We start from the raw sequence: 24,548 nt of genomic DNA, 5'->3' as shown, positions 1-24,548 counted from the left end.
AATGTAGGTTGGAAGAGGATAGGGGCCAGGAAGGTCTAGTTATGCTTTCTATGAGGACGAGGGGGAGAGATGTAGCAGCAGAAGGTGTAGCCAGAAGCTGTTGGGAGGGAGATGGTAAGAGACGCTTTGCTATTGTTGAGAGTCATGCATGATCTAGGATCCTGGCCAGGCAGAGATGGCAGGGCAGTCTGTAGCCCTCTGATATAAAGGTAACAAGGAGAGGATCATGCCTAATAGGAGATCCTAGGGGTAGCAACCTAGTAGGCAGGTAGGGCAGCCAGTGCCACTGCAGGCCCCCATGGGGAGGAATGGCACCCCAGAGATGTTGGCATATGGGGGGCCTCTTCATGCTAGTTCTGGCTTTGCTTTCCATTACATCACCAAGTCAGCTGAGGATCATAGGATTTGGTTCTGGAAGCACCTTAGAGATCATAATACCCTTTCCCTTTATTGATGGGTTACAGTAGTACCAGTTTGAATCTAGGTCCTCTGACTACAAATCCACGGCTTTTTCCTAGCTCAAGGTCTTACACTTCATATCTAAAACAAAATAAGATCTTCAAGCTCATCTTTCTGGGTTAAGGAAAAGAGGTCTTGGATAAACACTTCTGCTGCACCATTAGCATAAAAATATGACCCCTGCCAGGTAAGAAATCCTATGAAAACGTGCACTGACACCTCGCCCTCCCACAAGGAACACGGTGGAAGAAATCCTCCACTGCTCAGGTTGTCTGCATTCCTCCCCCCACCCCAAGAGCTTTACGAGAAAATCTTTATCGAAAACACTTTTTTTTTTTAGGGTAATGGAACTGTTACCCTAACGCGTATTACACATTCCCAAGGGGCACTGGACTGAAGAGGGAAGTTACTTCTCCAAAACTAGAATTCGCTCACCCCAAAGTCTCAGTTCTAGCTGCCCACTCCTTTTTAACTCAGCGTCCATTTCCAACCCCCACCACCTGCTTCCTCCTAAGTAGGAGGGGTAAGTGTCAAAGGCTCGGTGTGTGTATGTGTGTGTGTATGTCTGTGGAGCACAGGGGGTGGAGTTTCCTTTCAACACCCAATCAGAGCTGAGATCGGGCTGGTGGTGCTGGTGACGTTCGTCTCTGCCCCCTCCCCTACCCCGCCTACCTCCACACACGCGCTGTGGCGCGCGCTTAAGAGAAAAGAGGCGAGCGGGTCGTGGGTGAAAGCAGAATGAGTATGCGCAACAGCTAGAGAAAGGCGGGGTTGGAGGCGCTAGGAATCCGTACGCGCGGGCGCGCAGGTGCGCGCACTGGGGGGGTCGCCGGCCCTGGGTGGAGGGGGCGGTTCCTCGAGTGTCAAGGGCCGGCGGGCGGGCAGGCGGGTGGCAGGTGCCGCCGCCGCCGCCGCCGCGGCCGCCGCGTCCACCTCCTCGTCCTCCTCCTTTCCCTTCTCCTCTTCTGGCCTCCTCCTCCACCTCTTCTAGCTCCATCGGCGATGAGCGGGATCCCGGCGGCCACAGCACCTGCTTGCTGCCTGTCACCCCGAGCTTCCCGGCCCGAGTCCGGCCTCCTCCTCGTCCCGCAGGGCCCCGCGGCAGGGCGCTGCCCCTGAAGAGGAGCCGCGGCCTCCCGGCCTCTCCTCGGTCCTCCAGGGCCTGCGCTCGGGGGCCCCTTCCCTCCCCCGGCCCACCCGCTGTCCTCAATGTCTCCCCGGCGGGGAGGGGGCTGCCTTGGAGACGCGCTGAGCAGCCCCCCCCGGCGGCCCCTCCGCAGCAGCAGCAGCCCCGGCAGCGGCAGCAGCGGCCCCCGCGGCGCCCCGCCCCCGCCCCCGGCCCCGGCGGCGGTGGCGGCCTGGAGGAGCCGACCCCCAGCCGCCGACCCCCGAGCCTCGCAGCCCTCGCCGCCCCGGAGCCGCGGAGAGCGCGGCGGGCGCCCCCCGGGGAAGATGAAGGCGGAGGGGGCCGATAACTCCATGATCAACCTGTCGGTGCAGCAGGTCCTGAGTCTCTGGGCCCACGGGACAGTGCTGAGGAACCTAACGGGTAAAGTCCGCGCCCCCTGTCCCCCCAGACCGCCCGCCTCCGGGGGAGCCCGGGTGGGCCGATCCGGAGGGTGGGGACCGCAGAGGGCAGTGCTGGTCAGCCTCTTGGCTTGTTCTTGACCTGCCACTTTCCCTTAGGAAGGGGGGTCTTCACCCCTGATGGCCTTTATAAATAGATATATACATACATATATATGTATATATATATTTCATCATTGAATTCCTTTGTGTTTTATTTTGTGCATGTAAAACATTCAGAGAAAGGTCCATAGGCTTCAACAGACTGTCATAGCGGTTCATGAAACAGAAAAAAAGCTAAGAACTTCTTAGGGTAAAAAGGACTATCTCCCTCCCCCCTTCCCTTATCTCTTGCCTTCTTCCGTCTCTCGAGTTGGATGGCAGATTTCCAATCTTGGAGAGTAATAATAATAATAATTATTATAGTAACATTTACAGAGTGCTCTAAGATTTGCCTAGCGCTTTATATTTATCATCTTATTTGATCCTCACTACAATCCTGCGAAGTAAGTGCTCTCATTCTCATTTTAGAGAGGAGGAAACTGGCAAACAGAGGTTAGGTGAGGGTCACAAAACTAGTAACTATCTGAGGCAGGATTTGAACTCTGGGCTTTCTGACTCCTAAGTCTAGCTAGCACTGTCCCCATTTTGAGTGAGATGTATTACTCCATCTGGTCTTTCCAGTGGAGAATCTTAATTATCTACTCTAGTCCCATTTACTCAGCCCCTATTCATTTCCTTAAATAGCGGAGGCAGAAGTTTGTAGTCCATCTCTTTGGGGTATCTTTATTCTCAGTAGTACTCCTGATAGTTTTAGTTATATGTGGGAATTATTATTAGTGACTGAAGCTCAAAATAAATAGCTTATTTTTCTTTCCAGACATCTCTTCTTGTTGTTGCATTTTTTTTGGGAGGGAGGAGGTTGTAGAGGGAGAAATACAATGAACTTATATTGAGCATTGCAAGTTGCAATTTACCTTGCTCATGATGTAGATGTCTGATTAATTAGACTATGGTGGAAGCAGTCCTGGGCCCAAGCAAAGTCTAATGAACATGCACATAACCTAGAAGAGGAATAGATTGGGGTATATAATTTTCTTTTTTTTATAATTTTCTTTAGAATTATATTTTAAGTTCATATCTAGGACAATGGAGTTTGAACCCATCTTATTTTAAAGCACAGTAACTTAAACTAGATACTTTTGCATTTCAATCTGGAAGTAATAGTGGCGGGTCTTCCCCTCTCCTCCGTTTGAAATATAATATTACCACATCATTGTTGCTTTATGCATCCACAGTTTTTAGAAATTAGTTTGATAATAGAATAATGAAGATAAATATATAATATACATGTATATGGGAACTAATTTAGTTTTGTTTGTAAAGCATTTAATATGAAAGTCATGTTACTTTTTATTAATGTACACATCTTTAAAAGCACATCTTCTACAAAAGGAAGAAATGACTGTAGCTATGTGCGTAGGGCTATAAGTGACCTTAGATCCAAAATGATTTTAAGTATAAGAAGTTCAGTTGTTCTTTATGGCTACTCAGTATCAGCAATTCAAAGAATAAACTTGAAAATGTAGGATTTAATTCTTGAAAATATTTTAGGTGCATTCTATTTTTGTAGAACATTAGTATTTCAGAATGTTTGTGGGGAAAGGTAGTATAGAGGGCGCTTTACTGATTCTTGAACACAAAACAAATTAATAAATTTAATATTTGATATTATATGGAATTAAATTCCAGAAAGTGGATAGAGGAATTTGAAGTGAATTATAGATAAGCATGCCTTAAAGGAAGTTAGCGGTCTTCAATTCAAAGTTAACAAATTGTTATGGATTTTAGGTCACCAATTTGGCTTGATAGCTTCACTATGAATCTGTGGTGTTAAGGATTGTCTTTGGGCAAATTGGAATTAAGATTATAACTGGTTTTTATACTCTTAAGGTATATTCAAATAAGGGCTGCATGCTATTTTGTGATTTAATTTTTAGTAAGAACCACAACCTAAGGAGAACCATATGAACCAAACCAGTACAGATTCCTTCTTCTGTTTCTCCAGGTTTGATATGAATGTCAAATGGAATGTCTTCATCCACAGTTTAGCTATAGGTAACTTCATTTTTCTGGAAATTAACTGAGGAACTTAAAAGAAAAAAGAAACAGGCCTCTGAATAACCAAAATATATGATCAGTCCTTCAATGGCCTTCAACTCAGAACCTGTTTAATCTTTATGCACAATTTTAACAAACTTCACTATGTAGTTTTCATCAGACTAAAAGCAGCATATGAGATGGCCCAGTAGAAGGGCTGCTGTAGGCCAACACACCACCAGCTATATGAGGTGATATGTGATTACTAGATAGGGGACACTTAGATTATAGATTTAGAACTGGAAAGAACCTCAGAAATCAGCTAATTCAATCCTCTTATTTTACAAATGAAAGAAGTGAAGTTCAGGGAGGGGAAGTGACTTGCCCACCGCCACATAAAGAAAGCCACACAGATATGATTCCAGTCAAGATGCTTTTATTCCAAATTCAGTATTTTTCCTGCAGCACTTTGCTGCTTCATGATGGCAAAAGGCAGAGGTTAGGATCATTAACTGTGGACAAATAGACTTATAGATTTCATTAGGTTCTGAAAGTGTAATTATGCAGTACAATAATCAGTATTTGAAATGACCCTGAGTCATCAAGGAAAGGTAAAATTAAATTTAATATATTCTGATTAAGAAGGCAAAGTGGTCCATAAAACATTTTTAGAAAGATTTTCATCCCAAAAGGTTAGGTAAAAAGCTAGCTGTAATTGCTTATTCTGAAAGGATTTGGATTTGGATTGAGAGGAAGAATTTATTAAGAGCATATATTTATATACATTCATCACTGTGAGTAGTTAGCATATCTGAAGCTGTTTAAAATATATTTAGAAAACAGTAAATTATTTGTTGCTTTGTCTCAACACATTTAAAACATTATGAGCTGTCAGTAATTGTTTGCATTTATGGAGCACTTTCCTTACCACAGTGCTGATAAGCAGGAAGGCAAGTATTGTAACATTTTTATACAAGAGGAAGCTGAGGTTCAGAGAAGTAAAATTCTTTGACCAAGGCAACACAGACAATAAGCGTTGGACTCTGGATTCAAACTTGGTTCTAGCACATATTCCCCTCCATCAGTGGTTTCCAATTTGTGAATTGGTGTATTCTGGTGAAGCTAGAGAATCCATTCTCTGCAATGTCTTTTTTCTTTCAATCACTGGTTATTTATAGTATAATTACTATCATGCAAAGCTGCAAAATTAAAAGATTGAAGGGGATGAGAACCATTGGACTCTATCTACTATGTTGAGTATCATAATCTTCAATAATATAACAAAATAAGCAAAATTTGTTTATTTGAAGACTGTTGATAGACATATCAGTTCATATATCAAATACAACCACAGTGGCACTAAACTTGTACAATATGGAAACTACTGTATTAAGAAATACTAACTTAAAATATTTACATAGGCACAGGATGAATGATGAAAAAGTGTTAAGCACTTACTATGTGCTAAGCATTGGGGAAACAAATAGAAAAGCAAGATAGACACTAGTACTCAGTATAGGTCTACTAAGAACTCCAGTTGTAAGTGAGGAAATTATAGAAATTATTCCAGCATTTTACATTACTGCTTGAAATTCTCCCTCTTAAAACATTCAAAATAAATCTGGTTAAGTTGTAGCATCCAGGGATTGTCCATTGTATAATTATAACCCTGCTTTAATAATTCTTTGTTTTAATCATTAACACCACAAAAATTATATGCCACTTCAGGTCCTAGGACTATGATGAGCAGTGTCAGCTTCCTAGTTCATAGATGATGTCAGTTCCTTTGAAAACGGTTGTCATTGGGGCAGCTCGGTGGTGCAGTGGATAGAGCACCAGGCCCTAGAGTCAGGAGGACCTGAGTTCAAATCTGTTCTCAGACCAGACACTTGACATTTACTAGCTGTGTGACCCAGGGCAAGTCACTTAACCCCAATTGCCTCGACAAAAAAAAAAATGGTTCTCGTTTGAAAACAGTAGCTTTCAAATTGAAGAGTTAGGGAAGTTTGTCTGAATTGAATCAAGATACTTTGTTTTTAAACCAAGATACTTTGTTTTTAAAGCAAGGCTCTTAATTTGATATATCTTAAGTTACAGTTTAACAGGTCCTAAAATTATGATTTTTGAATAAATATGGTTCAATAACATTATTTTAGTTGTGACTAACTCTCAAAGGTTATCAATGGGTTGCTATCTGAGCTGTTAATGGGACTGCCCACAGTGATGAAAATATGGTTCTTGGAAGTATATTACCAAAAAATGTCATTGGTTATGTTTTGGAATGGTCTATTAATCAAACAATCTGGTTAATATTTGGACACTACATGTTTTTAATATACAATATCATCCACCAATGCGGATTGTAACCCATCCATGTATTCTCACTTTGTTGTGGTTTGTATTCATGTTCTTGAAATAATCATTCATAGAGAATATACTCAACATAGTAGAGAATTTCCTCTTGAGTCTTTTAATATTTTATGAATTCCAGTGCAGCCCTTGGCTTGTCAACTGGTTCTTTTTCACTCTATGTGACTAATTCAACTTCATTTTAGGTCATCCATGGCTCTGGTGGGTGTTTTTAAATGTCATTTTGTGTGTACAAATCTTCTTTGTTAACATGCTATCATCAACTTGCAAATTACCTTGAGTCTTTCCATGTCCTGCAGCTAAGTAGTATAGTAGATAGAGTGCTGGATCTGGCATTAGAAACACCTAAATTGTAATCCAGCTCCAGACTAGCTGTGTAACCCTGAGCAAGTCACTTAACCTATATCTACCTCAGTTTCCTCATTTGTTAAAAAGGGGTTAATAACAGCACCTGCTTCCCTAGGCTATTATGTGGATAAGATGAGATAATATTTGTAAAGCATTTTGAATGCTATCTAAATACTAGTTATTATTTCCATTGATCTTTGGGTCCCTTGTAAGTTTGATTCTTCTGAGATTGTAGTGTTTTTTCATTAAGTCTACCAAAAAAATAGAGTTAAAAGAGCTGCATGCTGGTGGCAGGGAGCAGTTTAGGACCTGAAATCTCATCTTCATGCTATTTTAGTTATGTAGTTTATCAGTCAGCTAAAACTGAACCTCAGTTCCAGTTGAATTTTTTTCTTAATCACAACAGCATGACAATAGAATGACAAAGTTAGCATCTAAAAACATCTGGACTAGATTGCTTTCCACCTCATATTCAGTTCTTTGCTAAGCTCAAAAATGTACTTCAAAAATACATTGTAAAGTGATTCTATTAAAAGAATTTTCAATAAGAAAAGTCTATTTTTACTCCTTACCACCTATCTCCCTATCAGAACAAAAGAAAGCAAAACTCTTGTAACAAATATACATAGTAAGGCAAAACTAATTCTTGTCTTGACTGTGTCCAAAAAACTTTGTAGTTTCACCTAGAGTCCATCACTTCTTAGCCAGGAGGTAAGTGGCATGTTTCATCATAAGTCCTCAGGAATGATGGTTGGTCATTGATCACAACTAGTTAAGTGACTTTTTGGCAGAATATATTTACTAATAGACTAAATCAGGGGTCAGCAAACTAAGTCTAAGGACCAAATCTGGGGAAGCTAGTTTTTGTATAGCCCTTGAGCTAAGAATTATTTTTACATTTTTGAATACAATAAAACTTTATTTTAAAATATAAAAAAAATATTTTTAGCTTTTAAGGCCTTAAAAAACAGGTTGGGGCCATAATTTGCCAGCTCCTGGCAAATTAAATTTCATTTAATTGTCTTTCACAATCTAGGTAATATTCGTTTTTCACCCATATGGTTTTTCCAGTATGCAAAATGATCATTCTTTTTTGTGTGGGCATGGTGTTAATTAAGGAGATAAGTCATGTGCCAGGGCTTGATGCAATCAGCACAGTGTCCTTTGCAGTCAGAAACATCTAGGGAATTTTACCATCCTCATCTATATGATACACTTCTATAGGTTATGCTGGATATCTTTCATGATAGTGCCAAACACCCTTCAGCATGTCTTCCTGTTTTTATGTATTACTTTATATTAATAATCAGAAGATTGTTGAACAGTTATTTGTATGGTTGCATTTATCTCATAATGTACCAAATGGTTATAACAGATAGCAATAGTTTACTGTAATAGACTTCAGAAAAGCATGGTTTCATGAGTCCAGGCAGTTTGTTGAACAGCTCAGAAGGCAACCGATATAAAACCTAGGGGATAGTCTTTGAGAATAGCTGCAGCTAAAATATATAGTGTTACTAAACTCTATTTAGTTAAAAAATTGTAATTTTAAGACCTGTTAAATTGTAACTTAAGGAACATCAAACTAATGACCTTGCTTTAAATTTAAGATACCCTGTTTTAAAATAGAGGCTTTCAAATTTCTGATCCATTCAGACTATCTGCCAGAACCATCCAGTTTGAAACCTACTGCATTCAAATAACAATGGGAACCATCTTAAAGGTGTCCAGGAGACCTAGAGTCTTTACATAGTTTGATTTTTTTTTTAAATCAACAGATTTTAAGCACAGGGGAATCTTGCATTCTTTACATTTTTTTTCGGTTGTGTAACTTAAGGTGTGCTCTATTTTGAAGAATAATATGTGAAAGTATGTTTTCTTCTTATGTGTTCATAAAGGATATAGTAAATATGTACATAGATCATTCCATAATGATTTTATGGAGATGAAGAAGATATGGGTTAGTAGTTCCTAGTGTAATTGAAAGAACTAGCAGATTGCTGAGACACTGTCAGGGATCCTTAAAAGACAGTAGTTAACCAGTCAGCATTTATTAAGAGACTACTATGTACCAGGCCCTGTATTAAGCACTGGTAATAGAAAATGAAGCAAAAAACAGTCTTTGCCCTCAAGAAGTTCCCAATGTAATGAGGATCTCACAATATAATGAGTAAATAGTGGAGAATAGGAAAGGTGCTACAGAGCTAGAACTAGACTAGGTAAATTTTTTTAAGAGGCTGAGGTGCTTATTTGATTTCTGTTAAAATTCTAGAACGTATTATTAAAGTGATGATAAAGTGAATATTTAGAAAGAGAATGAATTGCTAAATGACTCAAGAAGAGTCAATACCAAATTAACATAATTTTCTTTTCTTTTTTTTTCTTGACAGAGCTATTAGATTTGTAGACCAGGGGAATGTCATCATAAACATAGTTTACTTAGATTTGAATGTCCTTTTTTGTGGACAAAATGGAAAGACATGCTGTAGATGATGATGTAGTTAGGTGGATTCAGGACATGATAAATGACAGAACCCAACGAGTAATTATTAATAGGCCAATGTCACCCTGGTGGAAAGTCTCTAGTAAAGTAGTATAGGGGAATATCTTTGATCCCATATTGTTTGACACATTGATTTTATTGAAGGAATGGATGGCATGCTTGTCAAATTTACAAGTGTAATGAAGCTGGTAGATGTATCAGTGACACTTTGACAAAGTTAACATCCAGAAACCTTTGGGCAATCTAGAATGATGGACTAAAACTACCAAGATTAAGTTTAATGGAGATAAATGTAAAGCTAGAAACTTAAGTTCAAAAAAATCTGCTTCCCAAGTGCCAGATGGGGAATTATTGCTATGCAGCACTTTCTCTCAAAAATAGTGACCTCTTAGCATACTGAGAAAGAGCTGCTGTCCAGAATATTAAAGGCGATAATCCACTGCACTCTGCTGTGGTCAGACCACATCTGAAGTAGCCATTCATCAATAAGCTGAAGATCATTTAAAGAAAGTGTGACTAAGTGGGGGAGGTGTGTTTTGAGTTCATTTCATAGGAGAATTAGTTGAAAGAAATGAGAATGATAAATCTTAAAAGGCTGTTGTGTGGAAGAGGGATTAGACTTGTTCTTCTTGGCTTTAGAGGGCAAAACTGTATAGGAGCAGTGGGTAGAAGTTGCATATAGGCAGATTTTGGCTGATGTAGGGAAAAAAGCTTCCTAGCTACTGGAGCTGTCCAACAGTTTTTTTTACAATTTTATTGGAATTATTTTCATTAGGTTTTTAGATTTGAAATCTCATCACAACGCCTTTTTAGTTATATATTCAGTCACCTGAAACTGAACCTCAATTCTGGTTGATTTTTTAAAACATCCCAATAGCATGCAAAAAGTTTTTGTATGTGTTTTTTGAAAATTATAGGGACATTATATGCTGGCTTATAGTGGTTAAACTTAAATTCATATTCTGGTATTTAGCTTGGGTTTTGATAGTTTAATTATTGGATGTGTAAAAATAGTAACTTCAGTGTTTACTATGGGATGAAGCCTTACTTCAATAAACCTGACCTGTGTAAATAAAAGCCGAAGAAAATTCCTCATTTAAATACTTTTTATACAGATAGTCTCCAACTACATATCAGGTTCTACAGGTTTTTTTGATAAGTCATTTATCTGAATTTAGAATTTTTTTCTTCTTACAAAAGCTATATGACAGAAGCTTTTTTTAAAAAAAGCATAAGGTACCTGGAAAGTATGATGCTCTGCAAAAGTACTGTAGAACCAATCAGTGTTTTGAGAAAATGGATTTAGTCTTCAGATTTGCCATACCGGAAACGTGTCTACCCTTGCTGAAATGATATCAGAGACTTGTTAATTCCTAGCCTATGGGATCAAGGATTACACCAGCTCCTAAGTATTGGTGATGGCATTCAAGGACAGCATAGGGTCAATAGTAGAAAGAGAAATGGGGACAGGAACTCTAGGGAATCATTGGATAAATAAACAATGTGGTGAAGTGATAAAGAACACATGTCTTGCAATCAGGAGAGCTGAGTTCAAGTTCTAGTCTTAAAACTTAGGAGCTCTGTAACCTTGTACCTCAGCTTTTTCATCTATAAAATGAAGATAGCTGTCTACCTCACAAGATTGCAAGTAAAAAAAGTACTTGTAAACTTTAAAGAGCTATATAAATGAGTTTTCTCCTTTTCTTCTTAAAAATTTGTTAATACACATATATCTGTATATTTTTTTTCTGTGTATCTAGATCTATATCTGCAAGACCATACTATGTATACTTCTATTTATCAGTTCTTTCTCTGTAGGTCAATAGCATCTTCCTTCATAGGTCTTTTGTAGTTGATTTGTGTATTTATAATACTCAAAATAAATTAGTCATTCACAGTTGTTTTTTGAATGGTATTAGTGCTACTGTATACAATGTCCTCTTAGTTCTGCTCATTTCACTTCATTATTTCATGTAAGTCTTTTCATGTTTTTCTAAAATCAACCAAATCCTCATTTCTTAGAGTTTTTCCCTTTTAAAAAAGATTCCTTCTGTGTGTGTGTGCGTGTGTGTGTGTGTGTGTGTGTGTGTGTGTATGTGGAGGAGGTTTGCAGCCTCTTAGTGGTAGTAACATCCCCCTCCCTCATTTTATTCATTGAGTGAGAATTTACCTTTTCAGGTTTAGAGACTGGTAACTTGGTTTTCTTTTCTTTTTTAAAAAAATAAAATTAGCTAATAACTATTTTATTGATTTAAACAACTAGCCCCTACTTTTCATTATTATTATTATTTGCTTTCAGTTTTGTTACTTACCTTTGATTTTCAGAATTTCCATTTTTGTGTTTATTTGGGGGTGTTTAATTTGTTGATTTTCTAGTTTTCATGCCCAATTTATTGATCTGCATTTTTGCCCTTTTATTGATAAAAGTGTATGGTATGTATTGGTATCCTGTCTCATTGTTGCCATTGCCTTTAATGAAATTATTGATTATTTCCCACCATCCTTTTCTCTTATACTTTCCCAATCCCCTTCTTTAAGAGTTTTTTTTTTATTCTTACTAATCCCTCCCATGATCTACCTTCCCTCTCAATCTCCCTCCCCTTTTTCCCTTAACCATGTTCCTCCATTTTTCCTTGTTGGGTGGGTTGTATTTCTGTACCCAGCTAATTCTGTGTATGTGTGTGTGTGTGTGTGTGTGTGTGTGTGTGTTTGTGTTTCTTTCCTTTGACCATTTCAGATGAGGGTGTTATCCTCTCTCTCCCTCCTTCTTATATAGACTTCTGTTTTTGTACCTCATGTATGTGAAATAATTTTCCCCTCTCTCTTTCCTTCCCTCCAAGAGTATTCCTCTTCACTACCTTTTCCATTCTTTTTTTTTTCTTTAAGATCATGAAAATAAAACAGTCACTCCCAGGCCCTCTGTCTAATGAGACTTGCTCTATGACCTCTGATGATGACAGACTTCTGAGGGACTACATGCATCATCTCTTCATATAAGCATGGAAACAATTTAACCTTGTTTAGACCCTTATGACTGCTTACTCACATTTATCTTTCTATGCTTTTCTTGACTCCTGTGTTTGTTATATTTTCTATTTAGTTCTGGTCTTTTCCTTAGGAATGCTCAGAGGAAAGGGAAGTTTAGTGCTAAAGGTTCAATTTTCTTTTGTAGGATTATACTCCTTTTTGCTGGTTATTTCTGTTTGTTAAGCATTTATGCTTCTGGAATGTTGTATTCCATGGTCTCTGCTCCTTTATAGTGGGTGCTAAATTATGTGTGATTATGTGTCTCTTCAATAATTGAATTCTTTCTGGATGCTTCAAATATTTTTCTTTGACCTGGATTTTGGCTATAATGTTAATAAGTAGTTTTCATTTGGAGATTTCTTTCAGTAGGAGATCAGTGGTTTCTTTCTATTTCCATTTTGCGGGAAGTTTTCTTTTATGGATTCTTCAAATATGAAGTTTTAGACTTTTTTTTAATCAAGGTTTTCAGGAAATCCAGTGATTCTTAAATTACCTCCCCTTGATCTATTTTCTTGATCAGTTACTTTTGCTACGAGATACCTCACATTTTCTTTTCTTTTTTTCAGTGTCTTGACTTTGTTTTAATGTTTCTTGATGTCTTGTGGAGTCATTGGCTTCTCTTTGGTCTATTCTAATATTCAGAGTGCTGTTTTCTTGGGTAAGGTTTTATACCTCTTATTATAAGCTGTTAATTCTCCATTCATGTCTTTCTTCCCCAGGTCTCATTTCTGTTTCTGTTTTTCCTCTACTTCTTTTGTTCAATAATTTTAAGCTCTTTTTAAAAAAAATCCAAGAATTTTGGTTGGACTTGTATATAAGCTGCATTTTTCTTTGAGTCTTTGCCATCATTTTTATAGTCATTTTCTTCTTAATTTGTTTCTTGAACTTCTCTGTCACCATAAAAACTGTTTATGATGGGATTCTTTTTAGTTGGTTTGTTAATTCTTCTAGCCCAGTGCTTCTTAACTTTTTCCCACTTATGACCCTTTTAGCATTTCTTGAGTTTGGAGCTTTATGTTAATTTTGGGCTCTGCATACTTTTGGGGAGAGTGTCTGGTCTGGACTTTGGCCCTTTTATCTCCTGTATTACTTTCATAGCTCAGCCTGGAGCCTGCAAGCTGTCAGTGCTCCTAAAGTGATGTAATAGGGATGAAGTCTGCTTTCTGTCTTCCTGGTCTAAGTTCTACAAGTTCTTGATCCAGGTTTGGGTCTGTCGGCTTCTCCCTGGTTAGATACTTCAGTAGACTGCTGCTGAACTTAGCAACTGGAGAGCCTGAGAGGCTCCGAAGGTTCAGAGTGACTGAACTGCAGTCTCGCCTTTGATCTGAGACTCCAAATCTGGTTATTCCATTATAGATTTCTACACCTGTGCTGTAGGCTAGATCTGAGTCCCTGATTTGCTCCTGAGATTAGAGCCATATAGTTTCTGTTTGCTTCTGAACTTGTTCCTTGATCAGTAGAGCTCACTAGTGATCGTTTCTTCCTTTTTGCCACTCCTGTTTGAAAATCTCACCTCCTACCTCAGTCCAACCAACCACTAAGGTGCCAGATTTTCCTATACCTACCTGTTCCTGTACCCTTTCTTGTTCAGGTAATTTTTGTGATCTTTTCCTGTCAAAGTACACCTCTTATTGGTGTGCATCTTTAGCTTTTTTTAAGTTCATAGGCACAAGCTCACATTTTCCTGGCCAGACCCCATCTTTGGTGTCTGAAGACCTATCTGTCTGTCTCCCTAAGCCTCTGTGGTCCAAAAAATGACTCACTATAGCTTTTTCTTGACTTTCCTAGATAGAAATTGGTCTGGGTTTTCTATTTATTTGTGGAGGAAGTTTGGTGGGGGAGCTTGGATGTACTTCTTTGACTCTTACTTGGCCATGTTGACTCTGCCTCCCCTTTTCACTCTCCGTAGAAAAGAATTCAGTCTTTCCCACCTTTTTGTCACAAAACTAAGCATAAAAACCTTGTTAACTTTTTAAAAGGCATTTTATTTCCTGTGGACAGCTATAGGTCTGTTACTGGCAACTTTATAGAATGTAACTACTGCTAATGATGACAATTGATTGTATTCATAGTGGCAGATGACATGTTTATTATACATATGTGATTTCATTTGATCCTAAAAATTTTGAGGTAAATACTACAGTGTAATAGTTATGTAGCCCAAATGCTGCTCTAGTATCCACAAACTATTAAAAGAGCCGAAGGATGACCTCAGTGGAAAGAAACTGATAGGAATTACACAGAATGAGGTAGCATGGATGGACTATGAGCTCCATCTTTATAAGTATCCACTGATGCTATAACAGAGAAAGAAAAGGGGAGGTAGAGTCAAGATGACCAATTGAACTGCATCTTAAAGGAAGAGAGGGACTCGGAGGTTAGGAAGGAACCCATTCTCGTAATGGGGAACAGCCGGTACTGAGGTGCAGAGACAGGAAGTGAAATGCCATGTGAGAGGAGAAGACCATTTTAGTTAGATTGAAGATGGGGAATAGTGTTCACTGAACCTGGAAAGATAGGTTAGAGCCAAGTTGTATAGGACTTTAAAAGCTAAATAGAGGAATTTATATTTTATCCAGGAGGCAATAAAAAAACCTCAGAAGTTGATTGAATAAAGGAGTCACATGGTCAGATCTGAGTTTAAGGAAAATTACTTTGGTAGGATTTTGTAAGATAGATTGAAGTGGTGGAAGGTTGAGGCAGAAAGACTAAGTAGGAGGCTGTTGTAATAATCTAGATTAAAGGTATTGAGAACCTAAACTAAGGTATTAGCTATGAGCGGAGAGCAGGGTTTGGATTTAAGAAATGTGGAGGTAGAAAAAGCAAGATTTGACAACTAATTGGATATGTAGGTTGCGGAGATTGAGGAATTGAGGATAATGCTGAGCTTATAAACCTAGGAGAGTGGAAGGATGGTGGTAGCTTCATCAGAAATTAGAGAGTTTGGAAGAGAGGAAAGATTTTTGAGAAAAGATAATGACTTAAGTTTTGGTCATGTTGAGTTAAAGATGTCTCTGCTATATCTACTTTAAAATATCCAATAGACAGTTGATGATGTGGAACTGAAAGAGGAGAAATTCTGTGTGTGTGTGTGTGTGTGTGTGTGTGTGTGTGTGTGTATAAATATATACATATACACACACACACACAAAGAAAGAGGGAGAGAGAGGAGTCATCTTCATAGAGATAGTCATGGGATCTGATGAGGTTACTGAAAGCAAGTGTGGAGAGAGAAGAGAAGAGAGCCCAATATATACCTTTGTGGAACCTTTACAGTTAAGGGATATGAGAGGGATGATGGGTCAGCAAAAGAGACTGAGAAGGAGCAGTCAGACAGGAAGGAAGAGAAACAGTAGAGGATAATGTTACAAAAATTCAGGAGAGGAGAGAACATCCAAGAAGGAGAGGGTAGACAGCAGTGTCAAATGCTGATAGGTTTAGAGCAGGTAGTTTTAAAAGCATGAACGTTGAGAAAAGATTTTGTATTGAAGAAATCATTGGTAACTTTGGAGAGAGCAGTTTCAGTTAAGTGATTAAGGCAAAAGCCAGGTTACAAAGGTTTGAGGAGGGAATGAGAGGAAAAATGGAGGCTGCATGTACATACCGTTTTTTCAAGTAGTTTGTCTAAGAAAGTGAGGGGATGTAGGATGGTAGCTTGAGGTGATGTTGGAATCTAGTGAAGATCTTTTTCAGGATGGGGGAAACTTGGACATGTTTGAAGGCAGTAGAGGAGGAACCATTTCCTAAAAAAAAAGTTAAAGATTTGAAAGGGGGGATAATTGAGTTTGCAATTTTCAGAAGAGGATTGGAGGGTTTGGATCAAGTGCAAATATTGAGGGGTTGGCATTTGTAAGCAGAAGGGCCTCCTCTTTGTGAGAGACTGAGAGAAAGGAGAGTTGTGTGAGCAAGGAAGTCAAGGAGCTTTGTGATAAAGAGAAGGGGAGAAAAAAGATCTTATGTTTTATGATCTCAGTTTTCTCAATAAAATAAGAAGCAAATTCCTCAGCTGAGAAGGGGAAGTAAAGTTTGAGGGCTTCATGAAGGAAAAGGTTTGAAATAGCTTCTATGGGGAATGAGATAGGAATCACTTAGGAAGGAATGAAAATTCTGCCTTGTTGCACTGAGAGCCTAGTTGAGGATGAATAATGTGACTTTGTCTAAGAGCAAGATGGCTCAATAGATAGAGAGCCTGGCCTGGAATCAGGATGAGTCTTCTTGAGTTCAAATCCGACCTCAGATACTTATTAGCTGTGTCACCCTGGGGAAGTTGCTTAACCCTGTTTGCCTCAGTTTCCTCATCTGTAAAATGAGCTGGAGAAGGAGATGGCAAACCACTCCAGCATTGTTGTCAAGAAACCCCCAAATGAGGTCATGAAGAGTTGGACACAACTGAAACAACATGCAGCAGTGATGTGAATTTGTAATGTAACCAGTTGCTGGTGTTGTGCAACTTCTTCCAGCTCCTGTGGCTCTTGAGTAGGAATAAAGGAGGTAAACGGTGGAAGTAATCCAGGGCTGAAGTTTGGCAAGAGATGAGCAGTAGAGGGCAAGGCCTACAAGAACAGAGAATATTATAGAGTTAAGATGTCTAACTATTGGACTGAGGTTGGAGATAGATGAGAATGAAGTCAGAGCAGTGGTAATGCCCTGGAAAAGTACTAAGAGGTGAAGAGATTAGAATCTTGGTGAGGGTTAAGAATAGGTTTAAGTGAGATGAAGCAAGTAGAATGGTAAGAGTTTATGTTTATAAAGAGACTATCAGACTTTCTGGAAGTAGAATATTTATGAGTAATAAATATTTGAACATCTCTTTGTATGGCTGTGTGAAGTGAAGAAGTAAGGAATATGATTTAAGTAGACTAAGGAAATGAGAGATTAAGCAGCTTAAAGGAGCATCAAAATGGATACTAAAGCTCCCCTACTATAAGCGCAAGCATTGTGGAGGAGAGGAAGGTAGTGAAACCTGGTCTGAGCTTGAAAAAAGAATGGAGAGTGACCTAGGGATCTATACAGTTACCATAATTTGGATTGATTAGACTTTAAAAGATCGATGGTTCCTGTGTGAAGGAGGTGAAAGGAGAGTCTGAAAGTTACAGTGGGGAACAAGGAGTATTCTGACTTCTCTTCCAGGACCCAGTGTATCAGGGGTTGTGAGAGAAGGTATGGCCAATACTAGAGTGAGGATACAGAGGGAAAAAAGTGAAAAAATCCCCACTCTCAAGGAGATTATGTTCTAATAGGGAGAGACAACACATACCTAGAGAAGTATCTGTTGTGTAAATATATGTAGAATAAATCCATGGTAGTAAGGGAGGGGTCTGACAGTTGTGAGAATCAGGAAGATCTTCGTTTCGAAGCTGGTGGTTAAGATGAGCCTTGATGAATGTAAGGGATTCTGAAGTACAGGTGAGGAGCAAGCACATTCCAAGCATGTGATATAGCCAGTGCAAAAATACAGAGATGGGAGATAGTGCTATCTATAAAGAGCAGCGAGAAGTCCAGTTATGCTGTCTGGGAAAGGGAATGTGTAATGAGGCTAGAAGGATGAGTTGTGTAGGACTTTAAAAGCTAAACAGGTAGTTATAGTTGATGTTAGCATCAATTAAGTCCCTGGAGTTAATTGAGTTGGCAAATGACATGGTCATAACGGTGCTTCAGGAAAACCCATTTGACAGCTATGTAGAGGATATATTGGAGTGGGGAGAGACTTGAATCAAAAAGACTAATTAGTAGAGTATTTCACTAATCTTTGTGAGAGATAATGAAGGAAGGCCTGAACTAAGGTAGTGTCTGTGTGAGTCGAGTGAAGGGGTCATGTGTAACAGAAGTTCCAAAGTTATAGGAATGACAAATTTTGGCTCCTCACTTGGAATGTAGGGTGAAGGAGAGTGAAAAGGCTGGGAGAATGGGAGTGCCCTTGACAGAAAGAAGGAAGTTTGGCAAGAAGTGACTTTGGTGGGGGAAGATAATGAATTCTGTTTTCTGTTTTTTGGTTTTAGGTGAGGCAGTTGAGGTTAAGTGACTTGCCCAGTGTCACACAGCTAGTAAGCATCAAGTGTCTGAGGTCCCATTTGAGCCCAGGTTGTCCTGACTCCAAGGCTGGAGCTCTATCCACCACGCCACCTAGCTGCCCCTAAAATTATTAATTCTTTAAACAAGAAAGTAACAACAATATCATAAAGACAAACAACTTTGAAAGACTTAGGAATTCAGATCAACATAATAGCCAACCATGATTCCAAAGAACTCGTGATGAAACATGCTACTCACTTCCTGACAAAGAGGTGGTGGACTCAGAGTGAATATCGAGACAACATTTTTTTTTTTTCGGACGTGGCCAATGCAGGAATTTATTTTGCTTGGCTATACATGTGTGCAGCAGGGGTTTTGTTTTTCTTGCTTTCTCAATAGGCCTGGGGGATGGAGAGGGAGGTTTAGGAGGAGGAAGAAAAAAAGGCCGATCTTTCTTTGGAAAAAAAAAAGAACATTTAAAAAATTATCTAGGTTCCTAAAGTTAGATACATAATATGTGAAGGTAATCAGAAAGGGGAAAGCATTAGCAGCTGGAGAGACCAAGAAAGGTTAGATGATCTAAGTCTTGAAGGAAACCAGGGAAACCAAGAGGCACAGGTGAGGGGTCAGGAATTTGGGGACAGTCCCTGCAAAAGTGACTGAGATGAAGTGTCACATTTGAGGAACTGCAAAGTAGGCCAGTATAATAGTAGGCAATCTGTGACAAGAACATTTTCCTTTTCTGAATGCTCCTTTAATAACACATTCTAGAATTTTTTCAGGAATCAATGCCAAGTTTACTGGCCTATAGTTTGAAGAACCTATGCTCTTCCTTCTTTAAAAAGAATGACATTTGTCCATATGAAGCCCAGGATGGTAAGCAAGAGCAAAGAACCTGAAATATAAAGAACAGCTAGGTCAATAGCAAGTGGGGGTGGACCTTATTTTTTTTTTTTTTTTGCCACAGTGTTCTCCTGGAGAGCATAAAATATATCCTAAGAGAAACTGATTTTATTGTCTCAAAGGAACAGTTATAACTGGAGGCTTCATTTCTAAAGAAGGACTCAACATCATGTAAATCAACTATGGCAGTGTCATAAAAGCAAAGCTATAAATATCTCTGTGATCAATTAAAATTGTTTTTTAAAACAATAAATTATTTAAGATTGACAAATTCAGTATTATATAATGCTTATACAATTCACCCCAACATACTATGTTAAATGATCTCCACATAAAATAAACACTCTGCAAAAAGAATAAGTAGAAGTGTGTAATTAAGGAATAATATAAACAAGTGATAGGGACCTGTAAGAATAAAGTTCCAAATGATAATAGGATTATAGATTTAAAATTAAAATTAGAAAGGAACATGGAGGTCATCTAGTGCAACCCTCTCATTGTACAGATGAGTAAAATAGACCCAGAGAATTTAAATGACTTGCCCAAAGTCACACAGGTTGTAGAGATCAGAACAAAACTGAGCTTGAGGAAAATAAGACAATAAAAAACATTTAAAAAGCTATCTTCCTTCAGCTGAAGAGATGAGACAAAGAATGGGCTCACTTTACTGTTTGTGGCAGATGGTGTCATGTTAACAGATCACAGAGAAAGCAGAACCACACAAATGGTGTTTTGCTGTCTAATACCTAGAAATAATGATTTTCAGACTTGAAATGATAGAATAAACATGGTTAAGAAGGAACTGGGATGGAAGGAACAATGACCACGGTACTTCACAGGGTTTTTGATTTTACTGGTATAAATCAATATCAAATCAAAAAAATGTTGTCCCAGTATTAATTTTGAGTCCATCACTTCTCTATGAGGAGGTGGGTAGCATGTTTTATCATGAGTCCTTTGGAATTGTGATTGGCAATTGTGTTGATCTGAGTTTCTATGTCTTTCAAAGTTGTTTGTCTTTATGATGATGTTGTTATTGTATAAATTGTTCTCCTGGTTCTTATTACTTCACTCTGCATCAACTCATACAAGTCTTCCCAGCTTTCTATGAAATCATCCCTTTAATCATTTCTAATAGCAAAATAGTATTCCATCACATTCATATACTATAACTTGCTTAAGACATTCCCTAATTGATGTGTGCTCCCTCACTTTCCCATTCTTTGCCACTACAGATAGAACTGCTTTAAGTAATTTTGTACATATAGCATATCTTTCTTTTACCTCTTTGGGGTATAGACCTAGTAGTGGCATTGTTGGGTCAAAGGGTATGCACAGTTTAATAACTCTTGGGGAATAGTTCCAAATTGCTTTACAGAGTGGCTGGAATAGTTTATAACTACCAACAGTGCATTAATGTACCTATTTCTCCATAGCACCTTCAGCATTTGTCATTTTCCCTTTTTTTATTGTCACCCTTGCAATCTGGTGGGTTTGAAGTGGTATCATAGTTTTTTAAATTTTACATTTCTCTGATTATTAGTGATTTAGAGCATTTTTCATGACTTGATCATTTGGATTTCTTTCTTTGAAATGCCTATTCATACCTTTCACCATTTATCAATTGAGGAATATATCTAGATATTTGCATGTTTTCTCCTCTATTATAATGTATGCTCCTTGATAATAGGCACTGTGGGATTTTTTGTTTTTGTTTTTATTTATATCCCCAAAACTTATCACATGCTAAGCATTAAATACATGCTTTTTGATTCGACTATATTATTGCTATAGCCTCTACTATCGTACTATTATGTTGAATACAGTATTACAGTTGGATACTACCTCACTTCTTTTCCCTCTTCAAGCTTTCTTTCACACAGCTGCCAAACTGATTTTCTAGAATCACAAATATGATTCTCAGTATACTTCATATTATTTCTATGTTCATCATAGCCCAGTCAAACTGGCCTTCTTGCTGTTCTTTGTAGGTTGTACTACACATCTTATGTCCATGCCTTTTCACCCCCTATCCTTCAAATGCATTCCCTCCTCTCTGATTTTTGTAATCATCCTAGGTTTCCTTCAGTACTTAGTTGAAGGTTCAATTTCTACATGAGATCTTTCCTGATCCTTTCCCCGCAAGATTCTAGTCTCCCCTACTCCAACCCCCCATCACTTAGCTTTTGTCTATACATATACATATCCTCCTTAGCTAGATTATCTTGAGGGGAGAGACTTCTCATTTCTCTCTGTGTTTTGACAAGGATGGCTCATCATTAGTAAAACAATTAGCATAATCAAAACATAAACAATGAAAAACCTCATGATTATTATTTCAAGTAAAATTACAATATTTATGGTCAAAACCCCCCAAAAGCTCACTCATTAAAACAAAAGTTCATTATTATCTGTAATGGAGCAGTACCAGAAGTTTTCCAAGTACAAAGAGAAGCATTATTCTTTCTTATCATCTGACATAGTTCTAGAAGGGGTAGCTATAATAATAAGACAAAAGAACAAAATTAAGTTATAAGCATTGACAAAGAGGAGACAAAATGATTGCTATTTACAGATGGCATACAATGATAGTAATACTTAGAAAGTCCCAGAAGTCTTCCAAGAAACTGATTGAGATGGATGAAATGGTAGAGAAATTTTATTCCAAGTTCCTATATAGTATATAAAATATGTCTAGAAGCTAGCATATCAAGGCACAATATTCACATGTTTACAACTAGAAAACATTTTTATAGAAATAAAAGAAGGCTTAAATAACTGGAAAGATAGATACTATTCTTTCTTAGACTGGGCCTTATAAAAATGGCAATGCAAATGAAGTTAACTTGCATTTTAATGCTATATTAGTCATATTTCCAAAGGAATGCCTCTCAGAACTATACACAATATTAAAATTAATTTGGAGGAACAAAAAAATAGTTTCAAGGAAAATTAGTGTATGAAGGAGACGTTACCAGACCTCAAACAAAACTGATACTGATTAAAAACAGAAAAGTAAATCATTGGAACAGACAAAAGAAAAGAAACCAAAAACAAAAGCCCAGTGTTTGATAAAGTCAGAAACAATTGCTGAAAGACTGACTTTTTGACAAGAACCCATAGAGAAACTGGAAAACAATTACAGGAAGGGATGCTTGATTTAGGGTCTGTGAACTTATTTTTGGTTTCCATTGTAATTCTGTGTATTTTTATTTTATGCATTTAAAAGCAATCTAAGAAATGGTCCATAGGTTTTATTAGATTACCAAAGGGGAACCATAATACAAAAAAGATTAAGAGCAAAGGTTAAGAACACCTGGTTTAGACCAATCTCTTATCCCATTTATCACACTGAACTGAAAATGGATTTATAGCCTGAATTTTTTAAAAAAATAAAATCACAAAGCAGAGGTCATAGGATCATAGAAGTTTACATTTAAAGCTAGAAGGAATTTAGAGGTCCAGTTCTCTTGTTTTGCAGAAGAGGAAACTGAGGCCACACATAGTTGTGACTTGCTAATTGTTGCACAGATAATAACTAGTAGGGCTAGAATTTGAGTGTAAGTCTTCGAACTCCATTTCTCTGACTTAAACTATGCTTCCTAGTTTTCCTAACAATGGTTAAGAATAGGATTCTTAAAAGAAATACTAAAGGACAAAATAGATGATTTTTATTACATAACTTTTTAAAAATACATGAATACAATCAATGAAGATTAAATAAAAACAATCTGTGCAGTTAGGAAAATAGTTATATTATCACTTATAAAAGCACGTAATTCAAAGTATATAGGGATTTGATACATGTCTAATAGTAATAATGACTAACAGGTAAGCACTTTATATACTTTTTTGTGAGCAAAGCAAAATTGCAGTAGCTCAAAAGAAATGTGAGATGCACAAATTTAGAGTCATCTCCAATCCAAATGTTCATATGTGCTGTTTGTGCCTGACCTGTGGTAGTGCCTTCCAAGTTTGTACTGGTCTGATCAGCCACAGTTCGACATATTGTACCTTTACCTCAACAGGGAAGTCATTTTGGTTCTCTTTGAGCAGGAGGGACAACAACCAACCAACTTTACAATTATTATCTCATTTGATCCTCAGAACAACTTTGGGAAGTAAGTGCCATCTTATGCCCATTTTACAGATGAGGAAATTGAGACAAACATTATAAATGACATGCCTAGAGTCCACATAGCTAGCAAGGATCTGAGGACAAATTTGAATTCAGATCTTCCTGACTTCAGGAATATAAGATCAAAAGCTGTTCTTCTGATAATGGGTTCCAGGTGTATGAACAAATACCTTTCAAAAGAAATACAAATTATAAACAAGCATTTGAAAACATACTCCAAATGACTAAGAGTAAGAGAAATGTAATTAAAACCATTCTTAGTCAGTGCACTTAAATCATACATAATGCATGATGAAGACTACTTGAAGAAACTGGAATAGAAAATTATTAAGGGGTACTTGATAGGCATTCTTAAGCCTTTGAAGGGATGCCTAATGAGGGTATTCTGGAGCCAATTTTTGATGTGAGAATTTAATACCCCAGAAATTGATAAATGATATAAATCAGGCCTTGATTTATTGGGTCTTTTGATTTTCTGAACTAGTGCTATCAAATTCAAATAAAAATGGATCTCTAAGGCCGCATATTGACCTATAAAACCACATATCACCATTATCTATATTGTATATTTATTGTGTTGAACGTTTCTCAATTACATTTTTTTCTAGTTCTTCCTCACTAGGGAGTGGGCCTGTGAACCTCCTGCTTGACATCTCTGTTCTAGGTCATTATGGCTTTTACTACAATTTCTGTGACTGGTTTACTTGATGTTGATATTCTCACAGGGGAGAAAAGGAAGTATGTTTTATGACTAAAAAATAATTAAGGTATCATTTAAGATCTGTATATTGTGATCATCATATAAGCATACCCACTTAAAAATATTGCATTTGTCATGGAAGACACAAAAAAAATAAAGGCAGATGCCAAGGCTGCTACACTAGCAATAGGAAGTAAAACTGCAATTAGTAGAAGTAGATCAAGTGCCAAAAACTTAATTATAATGATAAATTCAGAATATTTAACACAGTCTTTGGAGGTTTCTTATAGTAGTGAAAAAACTGCAGGAGCAGAATGCCATTGATATGGAGTTATATATTTTTGAAGTCTAAATGATAGCGATTATTCACAATTTTATAGTGCTTTACAATTTGCCAAAGTACTTTCCTCACAATATTCCTG

The 24,548-nt window shown here is 37.7% G+C and overlaps 1 protein-coding gene across 1 annotated transcript in view; it reads left to right on the top strand.

Annotated features, from left to right (window-relative positions):
• Positions 1-1,668: 1,668 nt before the first annotated feature.
• The window catches only part of TMEM170B (transmembrane protein 170B), a 29,588-nt gene continuing 6,708 nt past the window's right edge, over positions 1,669-24,548 (top strand). Inside the window, exon 1 of the mRNA XM_027873377.1 lies at positions 1,669-2,008. Within this exon, the coding sequence (XP_027729178.1) occupies positions 1,669-2,008 (340 nt within the window). The remainder of the gene's footprint in view (positions 2,009-24,548) is intronic.

The sequence above is a fragment of the Vombatus ursinus genome, unplaced genomic scaffold, assembly GCF_900497805.2.
Source record: "Vombatus ursinus unplaced genomic scaffold, bare-nosed wombat genome assembly UNPS02000577.1, whole genome shotgun sequence".
Lineage (NCBI taxonomy): Eukaryota > Metazoa > Chordata > Mammalia > Diprotodontia > Vombatidae > Vombatus > Vombatus ursinus.
This window is presented reverse-complemented; position numbering and strand designations above follow the sequence as displayed.